This window comes from Megalops cyprinoides, chromosome 6 (assembly GCF_013368585.1).
Source record: "Megalops cyprinoides isolate fMegCyp1 chromosome 6, fMegCyp1.pri, whole genome shotgun sequence".
Lineage (NCBI taxonomy): Eukaryota > Metazoa > Chordata > Actinopteri > Elopiformes > Megalopidae > Megalops > Megalops cyprinoides.
In genome coordinates this window covers 10,873,345-10,891,201 of record NC_050588.1, presented here as the reverse complement: position 1 = coordinate 10,891,201, position 17,857 = coordinate 10,873,345, and the positions used below count along the sequence as shown (strand labels likewise).

The following is a 17,857-nucleotide window of genomic DNA, read 5'->3' as shown; positions in this document are numbered from 1 at the left end:
TGCATTATATCAGCTAATCCACATACCATAAAATCAGTGTCTCTGTGCAGGAACTGCATCCTCCTAGTGACGCATGCATCTGGACACGCTGACAGAAGCACAAGTGGATCTCCAGACAGCCCCCAGTTGGAGGCTGGTGGGTGGGTGATCACTACATATCCTTTGGTTGTGCCCCCCCCCCCCCCCCACCCCTCCGGGTGCTGGCGATCTGATAGCGTCCAATTTCCTCTCTCTTTGATGTGAATATGTAGGCGCTCCAATCGGTTACAGGATAAAGCAGCCTTTGTCAAAATCACCTCACAGACCTCCTTTCTGAAATTGTTGATAATATTTGGGAAACTGGAAAGCCTCTGGCATTCGGGCTTTAAGCTTGTTCCCCTGTACTGACCGGAGCAGATAAATCTTGCTCTTCAGGAGAAGAAGTGGAATGCTGCTGCCTGCAGGTGATGTCTTGAATAAAGCTGTACTACATGGTACAAATGGAGCAATAAACATTTTGGAAATCACACCTGAGCACAACTTTTACTGATAACAATACAATTTCTGTTTGGCTCCGTCTAATCGCATTTTAATTACGTTAGTTTATCTGAAATGACAAAACTAAATAGGTATCCTATCAGGTTTCTGCCACATTGCTATAGCAGTGTAGTGACATAATTATTTGGTTACAAGGTATACTGTGCAATGTATGTATGTTGAATGTGAAAGTGTATGTATGTACAGAATACATGAGTTAGCTGAGAAGGTCTGGCACGAAACAGACTCAGACTGCAAAATATAAAGATACTTTTTTACAATGATGAACAAGGAGTGAGGCAAATACAAATGAAGTTATATTTTAAGATATATTTGATTTATTGCAGCTCACTGTATTCAGCAGACATGTCCCTTCTGATATGGTTTTGGTTTGCACTCCTGCCTTGGAAGCCATTAAATTTAAATGTGTGGGATGGTAATGAAATGAAATATCTATGCTATGTGGAAAATGCCCCTAATAAAGGCTGAATTAAATTCAGTGGCATGTGTTGACAGAATTTCTCATAATACGTCTTTGTGCATAGTGACTTCAGCTTGTGGCCATTTTAGGACATCAAAAAAGCAAAAATATGTATTTAGCTTTGCAGTGCATTGTGTTGCTATGACTGTGTCTCAGTAAGAATGTCTGTGTGGGGAAAAGGCTTACAAAGACAGACTCACAGATTCATCCACACAGAAAACATTGGGGCCCAGAGCAAAGCTGTGGGCACAAGGGCATGAGTGTGTGTGTGTGTGTGTGTGTGTGTGTGTGTGTGTGTGTGTGTGTGTGTGTGTGTGTGTGTGTGTGTGTGTGTGTGTGTGCGTGCGTGTGTGCATGCCTGTGTGCATGCATGTGTATGATTTAAAGTGACACTATCTCTTTAACAAAGGCCCAGACCTGAGAGATAGGACATGCCAAGGTCAGAATGGAGTTATGTGTGCAGGGAAGTGAAGATATTATGTCATGGGCCCATATGGCCAAGATCCAGATACTGTTGCCCTGCATGTCTCACAAGATTGAAACTAACCACACTATGTATCAAAACCTTTAGCATGCATATACATAAAAACAAAATACATGAAAACAAATATCATCACCTCAAATGCCTTAATTACCCCTGTAAATATAAAAAAGTGTTTTTGTTTTTTTGTTTAATGACACAGTATATTTACTTATGGCACACTGGATAATTAGCGGACCTTGTGTCTGTGTTCCCGCTAACAGCCCAGTTTCAGTGGATTTCTAAAGTCTAAAGGAATTGTGGATACTCTTTCACAAAAGCTGGTTATGTCTGACATTAAAACGCTACTTTCACACAAATTCACTAAGTGCTAATTACTGTGTACAAAGACATAAAATGACAGTGTTGGCCTCTTGTATTATTTGCCAGTATACTGTGCTGCAGAGAAACACTCTGGTCACCTCTGAAGCTCTTACTTGTGACCAGCAGAGGCCGCTAATGTCTATAAACAATCAGTTAGGGAATTTATAATTATGTCGGTAGCCCACAGAAGTGTATTTGAAAGTCAAGCTATGTAAGTCATCTTCCATAAAAGCAAGTTCTGTCCCTGCACAACTGAAGACCCATGTATAATAAAGTGTAACACCAATAACAGCAATCTTAGAAAGGGCTACGTCTGATTCTGGATTACATTTGGAAAACAGCTAACTGTATTGGCACTTCTGCAATGTCATATATCTTACCCGTTTTCTGGTGAACTGGGTCTCAGTGTAACAAGACTAACTGGTATGATCTTAACAACAACATGATGTAAGCCTAACAGTATGATTTTCAAAATTTAAATTAGTTGCTAAACATATTTTAGGCTGCATCAGGTATGCAGATTTTTCGTTGAAACTAACCCCTTTACACATAATATAGCACACCTTGAAGGGTTTAGCATTTTTCATGTTCATCTGTTCATATTAATCAATCATACACATTTGTACGAGCAAAATTAAATATGTAAAAGCTGCGTGGCATGTTTAACCACCCATTTTTCATACATGCAACATTTGGGTCACAAACGTCTATTGTGCGGGGAAAAAAGCAACTGTGGTTCACACTCACAGTCACAGAACTGTATATGCTTAAACCCCACACCACCACGTAACCATGTGCTAGAGGTATTGCGCAGAACAATGATGAACAGCCATAATGATGAAGAGAGGAAAAAACTTTGCAACATCGGGAGCTGTATGGGTGACGTCTCGTTTCTCCCATTGAGGGAGTTGCAGGTCTCTGTAGGAGCACTCCCAGAGATAACCGAATTCCATTCCGCTTTTTACTTTGGGCAGTGATTCGAGTATCCCGATGGATTTGGAGTTTCAACGACTCTGACAATGTAGTGTCGGAGTGGAGGTGAAAGCGGGTTTACGCGAAGAAAGGATTTCTTTTTAAACAGGCTTTTATTCATAAAATAGTGTTTTCTTTTCTTGTAGCTAGGCTGCCAAGAGACCTGTGCGACGTTGATGAAGTCCTCGTCGGGCGCTGGGCGAATAGACAACTGCGGGCTTGCACCATCAGAAAGTGCAAAAAAAGTGCACGAAATTACTTGCCGAGTGATCATAAGCGAGAGACACTGATTTTTGTCATTCTTTTTTTCACCCAGCGCGTGAATTCTGTGCTGGGTTGGGAAAAGAATGGAGACGCGGATAGTTCGACATAGAGTCTCCGGACTTATCATCTCTTTCGTTTTAACCTTGCGTCTGATACATGTAAGTGAGCATTTCTTTATTTTATTTTTTGGTAAACGTTGTCTGAATATGACAGTCGCTGTTACTTCTCAATAATGCTACACCAATGCACAGTCACACTATACTGAACCTATCAGTGTGTCTGTGGCGCTCCTGGTACAGTAGGTGCGAACAGAAAGATGCACTTAAAGTACATAGTTTTCTTTCAAAGGAAGTTAGGAGTATCAGTAGGTGTTTGATCCAAGACACTGCACTCTACTGGAAACATTGTGGGACGCTCAATGATACAGCAACATGCTGTCTCGTGAATAAATCCACGTTGGGATATTAAAACACATTCCGTTTTCAACGGTGTCGCTAGTGTGGACTGTTGCTGATCTAATTTTATTCCCAGAAACAAGCATTCCTTTTCCACAACTTATCAGTATCAGCTGCATTTTGAAGGCAAACTTAAACACTGTGGTATTTTAGGCTCCATGAATGGTCGGTCGGTCTTTAGTTTTGAACCCATGATCGGAACGCATCTTACTATCAAGTTTATGCAAAATATCTGCGACTGTAGGATGCATGCTTCGGTATCTGTCGCGTGTAACGTTTTACGCCCTGTCCCAATTGAAGGATTCATGGTTTTACATTAGAAATACAGGCAAATAGCTGTCTTTGATTCCCCGATTTAGGTTTTTTTTACTCAGCGCAGGTGTACATAAAGCCGCATAAATGGTCGCTGATTACTGAACCTTTCCAGGTTGATTTTTAGCAGAAGAAGGGACGCTTGCCAATTGTACGAATGAGACATTGGCATTTTCTTGACTTAAGCTCTCTTCACTACTGCGCCACGTTATTTATGGAGCGTTTGGACTGGTGTCCACACGTGTTAAAAAAAAAGACGATTTCAGAGAGTGGTCCAAAAGTTTGGAGAGACAATTACCTGTCGATTTTTTTCTGGCAATGAAGCGTTTATACACCTCTGCAAGTTCCGACAAGTGTGCCTGTAGGCTACGAAAACAATGAAAATAGTTCACGTCGTGATAATTCTTATTTCACAGCGCCATGCTTCCTACTGTATAATCCCTCGTTTATAGACATTTTGCGCGATATAAAGCCATTTAAATAATGGCTGTATTAATCTCCAAGCTATCCGCGATTGTCCTGCAATTGAAGAAAATCTGATGTTTTTAGATTTCATGTGAGATTATAGATTATAAAATATAAATTTAGATGAGACATAAACTTTTTAGTGGTAAATTCTTGATAGTTCATTATGTTAAGCAATGGACTCAATAAACAACTTTCACCGAATTGCTTTGATCAATTAAAGTGAACGCCAGATACGTAATTGGTGTCCAGAAATAAATTAGATTACTTTATTGAAAAATTAAATCAAGACTTATTAGCATGCGTCTTGGATAAATGACAAATAACGGTCCTTGATCTGAGAAAGAAAACTATGTAAAACATAAAAAGATAGCACTGATATTTGCGATATGAATGTGTAATGCCCTGTCGATGATGTGACTGAGTTGAATGTAAGACATTGTCACAAATACTGTAATTGATCGTGAAAGCAAGATGTTGTCTCACTTTTTGATATATTAAATACCTTTTACCCTCTATTAGACTTGTAGACAAAAGCTCACTCCAGCTATAAACATAGCTGTAAGTATCTGTGTAAGTCGTGATAACAATATGCTCTTTACGTGAGAGCATACCACCACCACCACCTATATTCTTAAATGGAAACGTGATGATTGAGTGACGCGGAAGCAATTTAACTTGCTGATAATTTTATATTAATTTTATAGTTGTTTGCCTTGGGGTGTCAATTGCACTTTTAAATAGTATGTCAACATTTCTTTCACAAGAAATTTGAATCGTTTTTTTGTATGATCTTTGTCTTTCACCTGTTCAGCTACTGAATAATAACTTCATTTAAATATTGTGATTTATACACAGAGATGGCTCTAGATACAGGTTGAGATTTTACATTCACAAATTTTCAATTCTTTTGTAAATATCCTTTATTTTTGAAACATGACGTCAGGACAGCAGTTGAAGAAACTGAGAAAAAAGCCCATTACCTTAGTGTTCTCGAATATCTGTACCACTTGTTTGTCATGGAAATGGTGGTACCAAAATGCTATGCAAAATGTAATGCAAATAGAGGGAAGGGAAAACAACTATAACTTTGTGTAAATTTTGGCTACATTGTGCCAGATTCAGAACTTTTTTCTGTCAAAATATAGCTGTCGTGAACGAAGAGCTGATGACACTACCATTCACATTAGCTGTCAGGACCGTAAATTTAAAGTGCTTGGACTGGATGTTGGTGGTGGTGGTGGTGGTGGTGGGGGGGGGTGCTTATTCAATGTACGCCAGCAGTGAACAAACAACAGGCAACAAATCTCCCTGACATGACACGTTTGACCTCTCAGGTGGGAGACCTGTCCCCCTTGCCCTTAAAGCTCCTTTGTGTACTTGCTGAAGCAGTCTTGCCACACAGGTTTTTCTCCACTCATATTTTATTAGCTGATGTGCATGATGAGAGTAGAGCTGTGCTTCACCTTGTGTCCCGTGGCCCACTCGTTAGCAACTGTTGTTAAAGACAATACATGTCATTCACTTACATTTTAAACCCTACAATGTACCTTTTGAAATAAAAGCCTGAAACTTGAATGGACACTCTTATGTTCCCTCTCATCACTAGATTTTCAGATATAACACCTTTGAAAGGCTCATTGTCTTTGTATTTACTTTTCATAGATAGCACACAAGTAATGTGAAGGCTGGTAACTGATTTGGTTTGAGCTCATAGTTTTACAAGGTTCCTGCAATAAGGCACAGCTTATTACCTAAGAGGGTCATCATGTCCGTATCACAATGGAATTACATGGAAGTGTGAGCAATTTGAGTTTTTGAGCTTTTGGTCTGAAAGAGTGAAAGGGCGGATCTCTCCCTTCTTTCAATTGATAATTAGTTTAGAATGTTAATTTGTGGTATCAATCTACCCTGTAACAAAACACTAACAGTAGCACTTTGTTTCCAAGTAGCAAACCAATAAAAAAGAATGAATAGTTGCCTGCAATGGTCATGTCATTGTTTTGCTAATTAGTGGTTATTCCTTTAATTACAGAACTCACATTAATGAGCATCCAGTTCTTATATTTATCATTTAAATTGACAAAAAATATTGTTCAAGTGTTTTGTCTCAATACTTTTATTTGCGGCATTCAACTGTTTGCCTGGGTGTGTCTCAGCAAAGACATGCAGATCTGTATTATAGAATGTAAGGATTACAAATGTATCTTTGGCTTCTAACCATGGAGCTATGTGGTACAGATTGATATGTTTATGAGTATTAGGCATTTGCCTCTCAATATACCATAACGTAGTTAGTGTATTTAGTCATACCTGAACCATGGACCCCAATGCATGTATTCAAGTTGGGGAAAATAATTTACCTGCTATCTTCACAGAGATGCCCAGACCAGAGTTACAATTCATGTCTCAGTGCTCACCAATTTTGTGCCCTAACCACTGCTTCACAGCACTACTATTCACTAGAAAGACTAACCGAAGCATTTTGTTAACTTGTTTCATGGTTTCTAGCACAGAGGCTGTGGTTTGGGTTGATAACTGGGCCTGTTGTTGTTATTTCATTATATTTGTGGAGCAGATACTCTTAATCAGGGTAGCTTGCATTACATTGACATTTATTCATTTGGCAGACACTTTTATCCAAAGCAACCTAAAAGTGAGGCAGAGTACAACACAAGTGAAAGCCATACACAGAGTCACAATATTAAAAGTGCTGCATGACCAAGTTTCAATGGTGGGCCAGACAAGGTACAAGTTAGGTATATAGGTATTGCTTTAGGTGGTAGTGATTCAGGTGAGTGCGATTCATTTCAGATTCAGTTCTGGATATTGATTTTGTGCTGCGATGTGATGGGACCACCAGATGCCATTCAGTAGCAGAGCACAGTGGTTGGGAGGGAACATCCATAACATACATGCATAGCTTGCCATTTCTGCATGTTGTCTATTTACACTATACAACAGATTTTTATCGAATCAATTTATTTCAAGCATCACGCCCAAAGGGTGCAACAGGAAATCAAGCTGGCAGCATTTCAGTTATGAGCCCTGCTGCAGCTTCCCTGCATGTGCTAATGTAGAGGTGAGGCATGCACTCTTCCCTGGATGGTCCACCACAGGCTACACTCCATGGAGGATTTCATGATGGGGGGGGGGGGGGGGGGGGGGGCAGTGCATCAAGGAGGCTTGTGTTTCTGCTCTCTTTGTCATTGTCACAGCACTGCCAACCTTTTTTTGTGAAACACAATCTGTCATTTTGTTTCCAAGCTCATGCACTGCCTCAATTTAGTGCCCCTCTCCCAAATATTTTAAAGGCTTTGCAGCATATATTAAGTAACCAATGAGGTCATTGTCTGAGCGACACTGTGACACCTCGGTACTATATTGAGTGCAATGTTGAAGTCAGGTGGTTGCCTTGCTTGTGTCTGTTCTGAGCTCATTTATATCTTGTCTGTGAATTCTTCGTTCAGTGCTAATTGTAGTTAGAGACACAAGGGAGGCACGTGCTACAGTTTGATATGAAACTCAAAGAAAACTAAAAACTCATATTGTGCATGTTTTGTAATATGAAATGGAAAATATGTACTATTTGCGATTTATGTACAATTTGCAACCACACGCACATTTTGGGTATATCAACCTCCTCCTTTGAGCCCATAACCTGACCCTCCTCCTCCTCTGGTCTATGGTAGAACTTGTGCTCAGGATCAACCATTCAATTTAATTAGATTGAATCTGGAAACTACGAACCCCTGTCGATCAGCCATTCTGATCAATGAAAATGTACAATGTGTGGTTTGTGCACAGTAGTTGTCATTGAGTATAACATCAGCCTTCTTTCAGCGGGTTATCCTTGCTGGAAAAAAATAATTTTTGCTTCCCTCCAAACTCAGTCTACTCCTACATCCTGTGTCAGTTTCTCAACCTGTCTGTTCAGATTTTCACTGTCCCCTCCCAGCCAGACTAATTCATAACCCTGCTGTAGAATGACACAGCAAGGCAAATGGGTGGCTCAGGTCAAGGCCCAGGGCTTGAGGCCCAACGGGAGGAAAGCAAATAGTGACTCCCTGAAGCCTTCAGGACAGTGCACAACTGCACAAATGCTCAAAGAGGAAGCAGGAGCAGATCACAGGAGTCTAGTGTGTTCTGGATGCAATAGCCTGGGCTGTTATCTCCTAGGAGAAACTTGCTAATCTCAACTGTTACATTGAGTCAGGATGTAGGGCACTGGTAGATGTTTTAAAGGTGCATATTAAAAGTGAAAAAAACTTTATATATTTTTTGAGAGGTTTAGAAAGGACGTGTCTGCAGTGATGTCAGAATGTGAAAAAAAGTATACAAGGTAATAGAAAATGCTCATTGGTTAAACTGGTAGCTTGTTTTTCAATATGTCTGCTGCAGGCTGCTGTAAGGTAAAGCAGAATGAATTAGAGATTTCCAGTGAAATTGTCCTTTATATCTTCCATAACTGAATAAGAAAAACAAATGCATCTGGCTCTCAGTTTTAGCCTACATCCAAAATAATATATTTAGTGTTATAATTCCAGCCATACTGAGTTGGTCTAGAGGCTTGTGTCAGCCTGTGTGCTTGTATAAGTGATCATTAGGTGGAAATAGTACCATATTAATGCTCTGACTCACTGAATGACTATTGGAGTGATATGTCAGCACCTGGTGTGGTGTTACCCTCTGTCAGCAGATATTTTGATACATTAAAAAATGCATACGATATTCAATCATCCCACATTCTTCTGTATTCATGGTTCCACAGTAAAAAAAAAAGCTGTTCAGGTTCACTTCTTCCTTTCCTGTTCCCTCTCATCACAACCCAATTTTGTTGGTGCACCAAGCTCTGTGCATCGGCTTTTCGGCCCTCTGTCCCGGCTTTTCCCTGCCTCCAGGAGAGAGTAGGGTCGTGGCCCACCGGTATGTCCGAGATCCGTTTCACCACTCCACACTTTCATTCAGCGCCCGCGACAGATGGGCCGGAGTCTAAACACATCTGCGGCTCTGCTGGCTGGGCGCGCTGCATGTGCAGACACGATGGGTTGCTTTGCCAGACACACACACACATACACACACACACACGTTTACATGCGCATATGCATGTACCCACACGGCCTGGCTTTACACATCAGGAGGCCTTGAGGAAAATCAGAGCTACCTGTCTGGGACTCCCTTTGTTGATCAAACCGCCCATAAGTTACAGAACCTCAGCCACCTGAGAAAGGAAACACTGAGGTTTGATTACGCGGTTTGAGCGAAAAGGTGCTGTTCTAGCTCGGGCACAGATTCCAAGTATAGGCTTCTGTTTGAACAAGCTGGACCTGCTTGAACACTCAAGCATGTTACCTGAACTGTGTCATTTAAAATACAAATAAATGTAAGTTATACTCAATAAGTATTCTGTGATTGAAAAAAATGAGAGCATGGGTTTCAACAGTTGTGTTGTGGAGTTTAAATCTATCTACACAATAACGTAGCAAATTTATCCAATAAACTCAACTTTGGAAAACCTCTCTTGGCTGGCCTGTGTGGGAGTTTGAAAGCATATTCTTTTTAATTTGCTCTAAACACCACATATTAAGTGCCTCTTGGTTTGGATCAAGTCAAACAGATGAGTTGATATGGATATGCATCGCAAGTCAAAAGTCAAGGCACATTTACTTGTGGAGCAGAAAGGCCTCTCCATTGATCCTTCACGTGAAATAAGAAACTGTCAAGTTTTTTGTTTTTTTATTGCTTTGACCTTCGTCCTCTTTTACTGCAATGTGTCTTTTCTGGGCGTCGGAAAACGAGCCAGGTCACGGCGGGGTCACGCAGGAGGTCGTAAGGTTAAGATGGTGAAAAAATTGTGACGGGCTGTTGCTAGGCCCCAGCCCGAGCTGCATTGGTATGCTGAACCGGGATATTTCTTTTCAGGCTGAGTCCACCCTGTAGGTTGCTGTCAGAGAACTCCTGCTTTATTGCCACACAAACAAACTGACTTGCGTACATCTGCATAGGTCAGAAAAGACAGTTATAGCCTGCTGGAGTTTTCTTGCCTCTGTCTTTGTGCTCAGTTGGGATGACCATTACATTACATTATTGGTATTTAGTTGGACTGGTATTTATCCAGAGCGACTTACATGAATTACAGGGTTTTACAATGTTGTCCGTTTATACAGCTGGATATTTACTGAGGCAGTTGTGGGTTAAGTACCTTGCCCAAGGGTACAGCAGCAGCGCTCTCATGGGGAATCAAACCTGCAACCTTTTGGTTGTGAGTCCTGCTCCTTAACCACTATGCTACACTGCCACCCCATACCCTATAACTTTTACCAGTTACCTCTTTAACTAAAAGCAACCAGGTCACGCCGGTAAATGCCACAAATCTTCAGCTGCATTCTGAAGAAAGAAAACTCTGTACTGTAAGTAAAAAATTAACTCTGTGCTGCGCTGCGTCTTGATTTATATACAGGGAGACGGGGAACAGGATTTACAATGAGTCACGCGTGCCGATTTTCCGCGCCTGCCTTGTGGTTCACTGGAGGCAGAAGCGAGGATGCCCCTCTGTGGGGGGAGGGCTCCTTTGCTCCCTTTGCTGGTGCGGCTTCAGCCAAGTTCACCCCGGCCATTTTCGGGCACTTAGGTCAGCCATTCATCTCACTGTCTCTGGCAGCCCAACAGCGGTGATGACAAAATTGAATCTTAGCATATGCCCTTTTCCCTCAAAGCTCAGTCAGTCTTACATGCAGGTTTCAGCATGCTCCCGGATAAAGAAACATAATTTTTCCTCCCCCCTTCCAATAAGCGGAGAGCTCTCCTGGGCTGTTATTAAACCATTGACTTTCAGAAAGGCAGGCAGGCGAAAGGAATTTTGTCGCCCTTGGGTAATTGTTCTTCACCGTGAGGGCAGAAGCGGCAGCCGTCCTGACGGCTGGTAATGCGACTCTCGGCGGCGTTCGCTGGGATAGCTTTCCGCGCAGCCGCAGCGCACCCGCTTACCTTGCTAGTGGAAAAAAAAAAGACAACTTGGAAAGGTTTCACACAGGCCTCGGCTCCTCTCCCTCAGACGCTTATCGCTGTCAGGCTGATCTCCATTGTGAAGCAGACCTGCTTTGTCAGAACGGTGTATAAAGTTGCACCTGAGGTTGCAAAGCAGCACAATGGGGCTATCTGGTGCAGTGGGAGAGAAGGCAGTGGTATGTTTTGTGGAGCTGACGGGTGAAGCTCAGTGCTCGGCCTGATAAGTGCTGCTATCTGGCGGCCCATCCCACTGCAGCCGCCAAACCCCAGGCCACCTCCTCCTCCTGTTCTTCCTCCTCCTATCTCTCAGTTTTTTTTCACCTCTTTACTTACTTCCATGCATCCTTACTTTCTTACATATTTGCTTTCTTCCCTGCTTGTTGGTTTATTTGCTTTAACATTTCTCAAATTATTTTTCACATAGCTGAGGCTAGGTTGACTTACCACTTGTCAGCAGTCACCTGTGTAGAGTGCAGTGCAAAATGCAAAATCTGGCCTCATTATTAGCCTTCCCCCCTTTGCCACCAGGCCTCTTCTCTGCACCCCCCTGGGCCCTCAGAAACCCATGAGATGTCTGGATAATTCCCCATGAGACCTCGGGAACCTGCTGTGAGTTTACGTGTCATAAGCTCCCCTTTGAGAACCGGCAGCCTCGAGAGGCTATCACCCGTCTTGTGTCCACCTCCCCCCCACCCCCCACCCCACCTGGCAGACAGGAAGTGAGATTGTGTCTTGTTTGGGCTTCCAGGTGAGGGAGATGGGGCTTTGATAAGGCTTGTAGCCCCTCCCACCCACAATTCACAGCAAAGAGTCATTGCAGACTGAGTCTTATCTCACCCTGCTGGAGCCAAATTGCTCCTGTCAGAAGGAGTGACCTGTGAGGTGCGATTATCCTGTCCTGTTTATTTTTAAAGTCAGCCCAGTCAGTTTTACCGACTGGCCTCCCACCCTTACATCTTCTGCATGGTCTGCATCTTGCATTTAAGCTGCACAGCTAGTGCAGTAGTGGGCAGGGTATTGAGCAATCTGCAACCAAAGTTGGGTACTATGAGGACAGCCTTGAGAAATGATATTGACATAAATTGCTCCAGTAAATATCCAGTTCTGTAAATAGATGATGAAAATGTACCCTAGGAAATGCTTGGCAAAGAATCACTCAAATACTGCACGTAATGCACTCTGGCCAGCGCAACAATTGAGGTCTCCCGTCCAAGCAGCTAGATTCACGCAGCGACTTTTTCAGGGCAAGGATGTGTGATGTTTTTGGGCGCTGGAAGACAAGGCTTGACTGATTCATCATCCGCCCGGGGGGGGGGGGGGGGGGGGGGGGGGGGGAATGGCATCTTGGAGAGAGGGGCAGGGGAGCCAGCTTCCTTACAGTAAAGTTTTCTCAGCGTTTCCTTCACACCTTTCCGTGCATGTCCTGTTCTGCACTTGCTTACAGCAGGGGTCCTTCTTAGTCTCAGCCACCCATCCAAATCGTTCCAGTTTTTCTGAAATGTGTATGATTTAGAAATACATGCCTTCATTTGTCCATGCCTTTCGCTTGGAAAATGACATCATCTTACCGCCCTCATCTTCTCTCACAACTCTGCATTCTGCAAGCTGCTCACCCGCCCTCAGATGGAAGGCCCTGTTAAATGCCTTGGTGTGTGACGAGCTGAAAGTGCAGGCCTGTGTCATTGTTCTGAGAGGAAAATGAGTGAGCGTGAGGTTTCGGGGCAGGCTGTCGGAGAGGAACGGGGTGGTGTCCACATGTCACGTGCGACTGTCGTGGTTGGGTGTCTAGGACGGTGACAATGCATCTGCAGTGGGGTGTCACCCGATTCCTGAAGAGCTGCGGGCATGTTGAGTGTTTTTTAGACCAAAGTATCTATGTATACCTTTACACCATTGTTTTGCTTAAAATACACTGCTGTAACATAGGTCTTGGGTGTAAATAGAAGACATAAGACATCAGACATAAAAGTAAAACTAAAAATCTTTGAATTCATGGGTATCCATGACTAGTGTCAGAGAGATGAAAAAATCAACATTTGCCAAACTCTGATCAATAGATTTTGATATTCATGACATTTTGATTATATACAGTAAATGATCACTAGCCTGTATTGAATCTAAGTACTGTAAACTGCTGTAGGATACATTTCATAATAGTTTTAAGAGGCAGTGCCATTATCTCAAACTTAGAGCCTGTCAGTGCCTGTTCAGTTTTACGTGTTTCCATGTTGACCTTTTAAACAGATTGCTGAAGATGAGGTGAGCGAAAAAAATAGCAAAGGAATGAAAATGACCTAGCAATGTGTCAACGTAAGGCAAAAAAAGAGAGTTTTACTGCACTAACGATTTATTAGGCAGGAAAGCCAAAAGCGTGATTTATTCAAGTTCCAGGTCTCTGTGGTTTTATGAGTCTGCTTATGGATGTTTTTTCCTCACATGGGAAAGAGGCAGTGATAGCACAGATACTCTATTTATTATGACAAGATAAACAGCTCCAGTGTTCCAGGAGCTTCCAGTTGGTAACAGTAGGTTCCGGTGTTGTCTGCGTTCCTGTGCTAGCTATGGATGTTCTATTTTAGACCACGCCCCTTCAGGAATGTTCATAAGGAGCCAGAAGATCAGAAGACTTTTTTCTTCAACATTGGCAGCTACAGAACTTTCAGTGTGAAGTGCACTACACCGACTATCTGGTAATCACATAGGGAGTTTGTGGTAACTGTGTACAGCGTAGGCTGTACAGCTGGCTGGTCGAGGTGGAACGTCTAAGTGACATCTTGCTCTGTGAGCCTATCACAGTGCTTTGTAGGACGTACCAAGGATTTATCTTGATAGGGTCATGTCATTAACTTACTATACGCTTTTTGTGCCCAATCAAACATTTTCCCTGGGCTTCATTTTCATGTTTTCAAATATGCAACTTGCTGTAAGGTGTCCTTCAGAAGCTCCTGTTATATCATCACTTTTAAGATAGTTGTAAGGTAAATAGATAAGATAGTTGTAAGGTAAATAGGTTGATTTTTCAGTGATCAACTCCTTGGTTTTCTTGAAGCACATCAGGGGGCCCGTGGACTGTGGATCAAGTGCTCTTGTGAATGGAAATAAAGGGGGTGCACAAAATCCTAACCGGTCTTTGATAAGGAAATAATCTAGATTCTTCCTGTGTTGCAGTGGCTTTGTAGACTGTTATCCCTCCAGCTGTTGCAGTGTTACAATGTTTATCAAATGGTTTCCAGACACCCCTGTTGCAGTCCCCAAACAGGCTTTAAAGCTCACATGTGACTTCCTTTCCTGAAGGTTTGTTTTTTTTTTTTTTCAGATGACACTTGATGGATAGTTGATTGGTAAGCGCTTGGTATTTTGAGACAACCATTTTCCCAGGTTGTAGGTTTTCTGAGAACAGCCCTAGGTCCGCTTCAGATCCTTTTACAGCAGATGTTTCGGAGTCAGACTTCACGTGGAGCTCGGGAGTCGATTAAACATGATGGTCGATGCGCGTTCTGTCTGCAGCTGCACATGTCAGAGCCAGCGGAGACATTTCTGTGGATTTCAGAAATAATGCTAGCATGTCATTTTCTCTCCACTATAACCTCTTGTTGACTACAGAGGTTGACCTGGGCTATTGCCCTGCATTTCTATCCAGAGCCCACATCTCCAAAGCATTCTGGAGGTAAATGTCACTCAAGCTCTGCCTGAAAGGCTCGGAGTCGCAGTTGCTTACCTTTCTTTCCTTTTTGGATTTTCAAAAAGTGTTTCTCATTCTCAGTTGTGAGAAAAGGACAGAGGGAAAGAGAGAGAGGGGGTAACTGCTCTACAGAGAAGCAAAATAAAGAGGAGCAGGGTGTGTGGGACAGCCAGTATACATTGCTCTTTTGTTGGCTTTTGATTACAGTGCAGACATAATCTAGATGGGTTTCCACACAACAGCCTTAAAATTAAAACAGCTGCCTGTCCATGGTAACGTACAGGGTTATGTATCAGTGCCCTCTTCTGCATCCTTGAAAGGCCCCCCTTACAACGTAAATTTAATTTTCTCAAGGTGGTGACATGTTACAAAACCAGCTAATTCAGATCCTGTCTTTCATAACTAAACACTAAAACCTCAAACTCAGCTCACAGACAAACAGGTGAAGATGTCATGGATATAGCATGTCCCTCTGCAGCTGCTTAGTAGGAGCTGTTGAGAGGGAGGAGGACATAGAAGTTTTGCAGTGGCCTTTGCTACTACATGGACTGAAAACACACGGTTTTCTAGTAAAATGGTTTTATATTTACAATTCAAAGTTCAGAGTCTTTAAATTAAATAGGAGTGTATCATTTTTGCAAAAGTCTGGTATTGTCGTTATCTCATGATCAGGAAAACCATGGAATGGCTTGTTACAGCAAGATAGGTTGAAATAAACTACAAAAAAAAACATTAAAAACAGAAGTCAAAGCCATAACCACCTCTGTGCTTTGTCTCAGGAGGGCTTTGCTGAAAGCATATTGGTTTGATTAAAATGTGTAAGGTAGCATTCTGTAAACGGGGTTTACTATGCTCGTAAACCTAATGGCTCGAAAGAAGGCTGGTACCACAAAGCCACGGTCGAGTCTGAATACCAGCTGGGCGTGAGTCACTAACCCTTTGAAATATCAAATCACTTATTAATGCCCTTTTTTTGCTTTTACCCCTCAGCAGAAAGAGAGCCGTGCCCTCTCTGTTTCCAGAAAAACTGAAAACATGGGTCCCTGGCTGTGTTTCTGCCTGTTTCAGGCCAACAGAGTGCACTTGAAAGAAGGTGTAGCATATACATCTGAGTGACTGGGTATTAATATCTAAAGGCATGTGGCAGCATGTCCTTGAATACAGATTCTCAGCTCTTCAAAAAGCAATTGAACTAACGGTTGCTAGTGTTACAGCCCAGGCAGAGGAACACACTCAACTCGACAGTCAGCTACCCCAGGACTCACACTTCTTTAGAACAGCACTGCAAAGCCTGTGAAGAGTAATTTCCAGTCTGTCCTTTTCAGCCCTGTTTCTTGCACTTTGGTTCCAGCTGGGCACAGACTCGTTCAACCAATTTTCTCATCAGGGGCAACTCAGTCACTCTTCATAAGTGGTTCAGAATTAAGGCGCCATGAAAACGCTTCCTGTCTTCAGGACCGCAATGTTCCTAACCTCCAAACTTGAAGGTCACCTGCTTTGGGTGCAGAGTGGTCCCTGCAGGGCCCAATATCACACTGTATGGTGCTTCACCAGGGGGATGATGGGATGGCTTACTGCGCGGTAGAAGCTTCACCTGGGGGGTGATGGAGCAACTTGGCATGGAGCAAAACTGCCCTCAGACTCACTGGCGCAAATTCAAGGGCCTCTATTGGTGCTGGGCTAAACCTCACTTCATCATTTTGCTGGGTTCCCTGGTGAAAGAATGGAAGTGATTGCAGGGAGGAGATTTGGACGGATAATAGGATGGTGGGTCCAGGGATTTTGGTGCCTATTTTTTTGTAAAGGCAGGCTAGACTGGGAGGGTGTGAGTTTTCATAGTTACATCAGCCAGCAGCGCGATGTGTCTGAAAACCAGTCAGTAGTATTCGCCCCGCTGGCATCGCATCAAGGAAAGGTGCCAAGTTCCCGGGAGCTGTTGGAGAGCGAGAGAGAAAGCAGTATGAGTGAGCAGCAGAGTCACGGAAATGGCACCATTGCTGGCTGGGTTAGGCGACTCCACAGCATGTCATGCAGTGCACTGTAATTAAAATGATATGTGTGATAAGGCGTGAATGGCAGTTGCAGTTTTTATTCTGTACGTCTCCTTAAAAGAAGGCGTTATAAGTCATGACGTTAGAGAACAATAAAAGATGGCAATGAGTGTAATAATTTTTTTTCCAAAAAGCTATCTATATCTACATTCATTTCTATATAAGAATAAGAAATATGCTATATTAAAGCTATAAAAGCTATAGTATCAAAAAGCTATGTATCTTGTTTTTGTGTTTTTTTTCCGGTAGTTTAACAGGAGAATCATGAATAAGAATGCGGTAGTGCATGTGTATACTGCCAGATAATTAGAATTACATTAGTCACAGCAATGCCTGGCTCTGTGCTTCCCGCTCAGCACGAAAACTGCTAAATGTACATAAGTCAATGCATGTTAAAAAGTGTCTGAAAATACGCACCCCTAAACACAGTGTGCATTTGCGTATTGCTCCTCATGGCTTGCATTAAAGGCTGACATTTCCTCTCTAAAAGATAACAACAGCAGCTCTAATTGGCTGTGGTGAACAGTGCCGCTTATAGGATTCTGTCCATGTGTGTTACTTCACCCCCATCTTGATTAGAGGCCCACGGCCCTGCCTGGTTAGCTGGAGGATGCAGCTGGTCTGTGTAGTACATTTTCACACAGGTCTCCGGTCACCTATGTGTCTGTAATTACCTGCTATTATTGTGGGAAAGGGCCCTCCCACATCTGCTACTAATGAACATGCGGGGTAGGCCTCTCGCTTCCTGTATAGGTGGACATGTCCTCGCTCTGGCAAACAGATGTTGTATTTACACCGCGCATCTTT

General features: G+C 42.7%; 1 protein-coding gene across 1 annotated transcript in view; it reads left to right on the top strand.

Moving 5' to 3' along the window:
- Positions 1-2,805: 2,805 nt before the first annotated feature.
- The window catches only part of LOC118778949 (basement membrane-specific heparan sulfate proteoglycan core protein-like), a 119,300-nt gene continuing 104,248 nt past the window's right edge, over positions 2,806-17,857 (top strand). Inside the window, exon 1 of the mRNA XM_036530751.1 lies at positions 2,806-3,235. Coding sequence (XP_036386644.1) covers positions 3,161-3,235 — 75 coding nt within the window. The 5' untranslated portion in view covers positions 2,806-3,160. The remainder of the gene's footprint in view (positions 3,236-17,857) is intronic.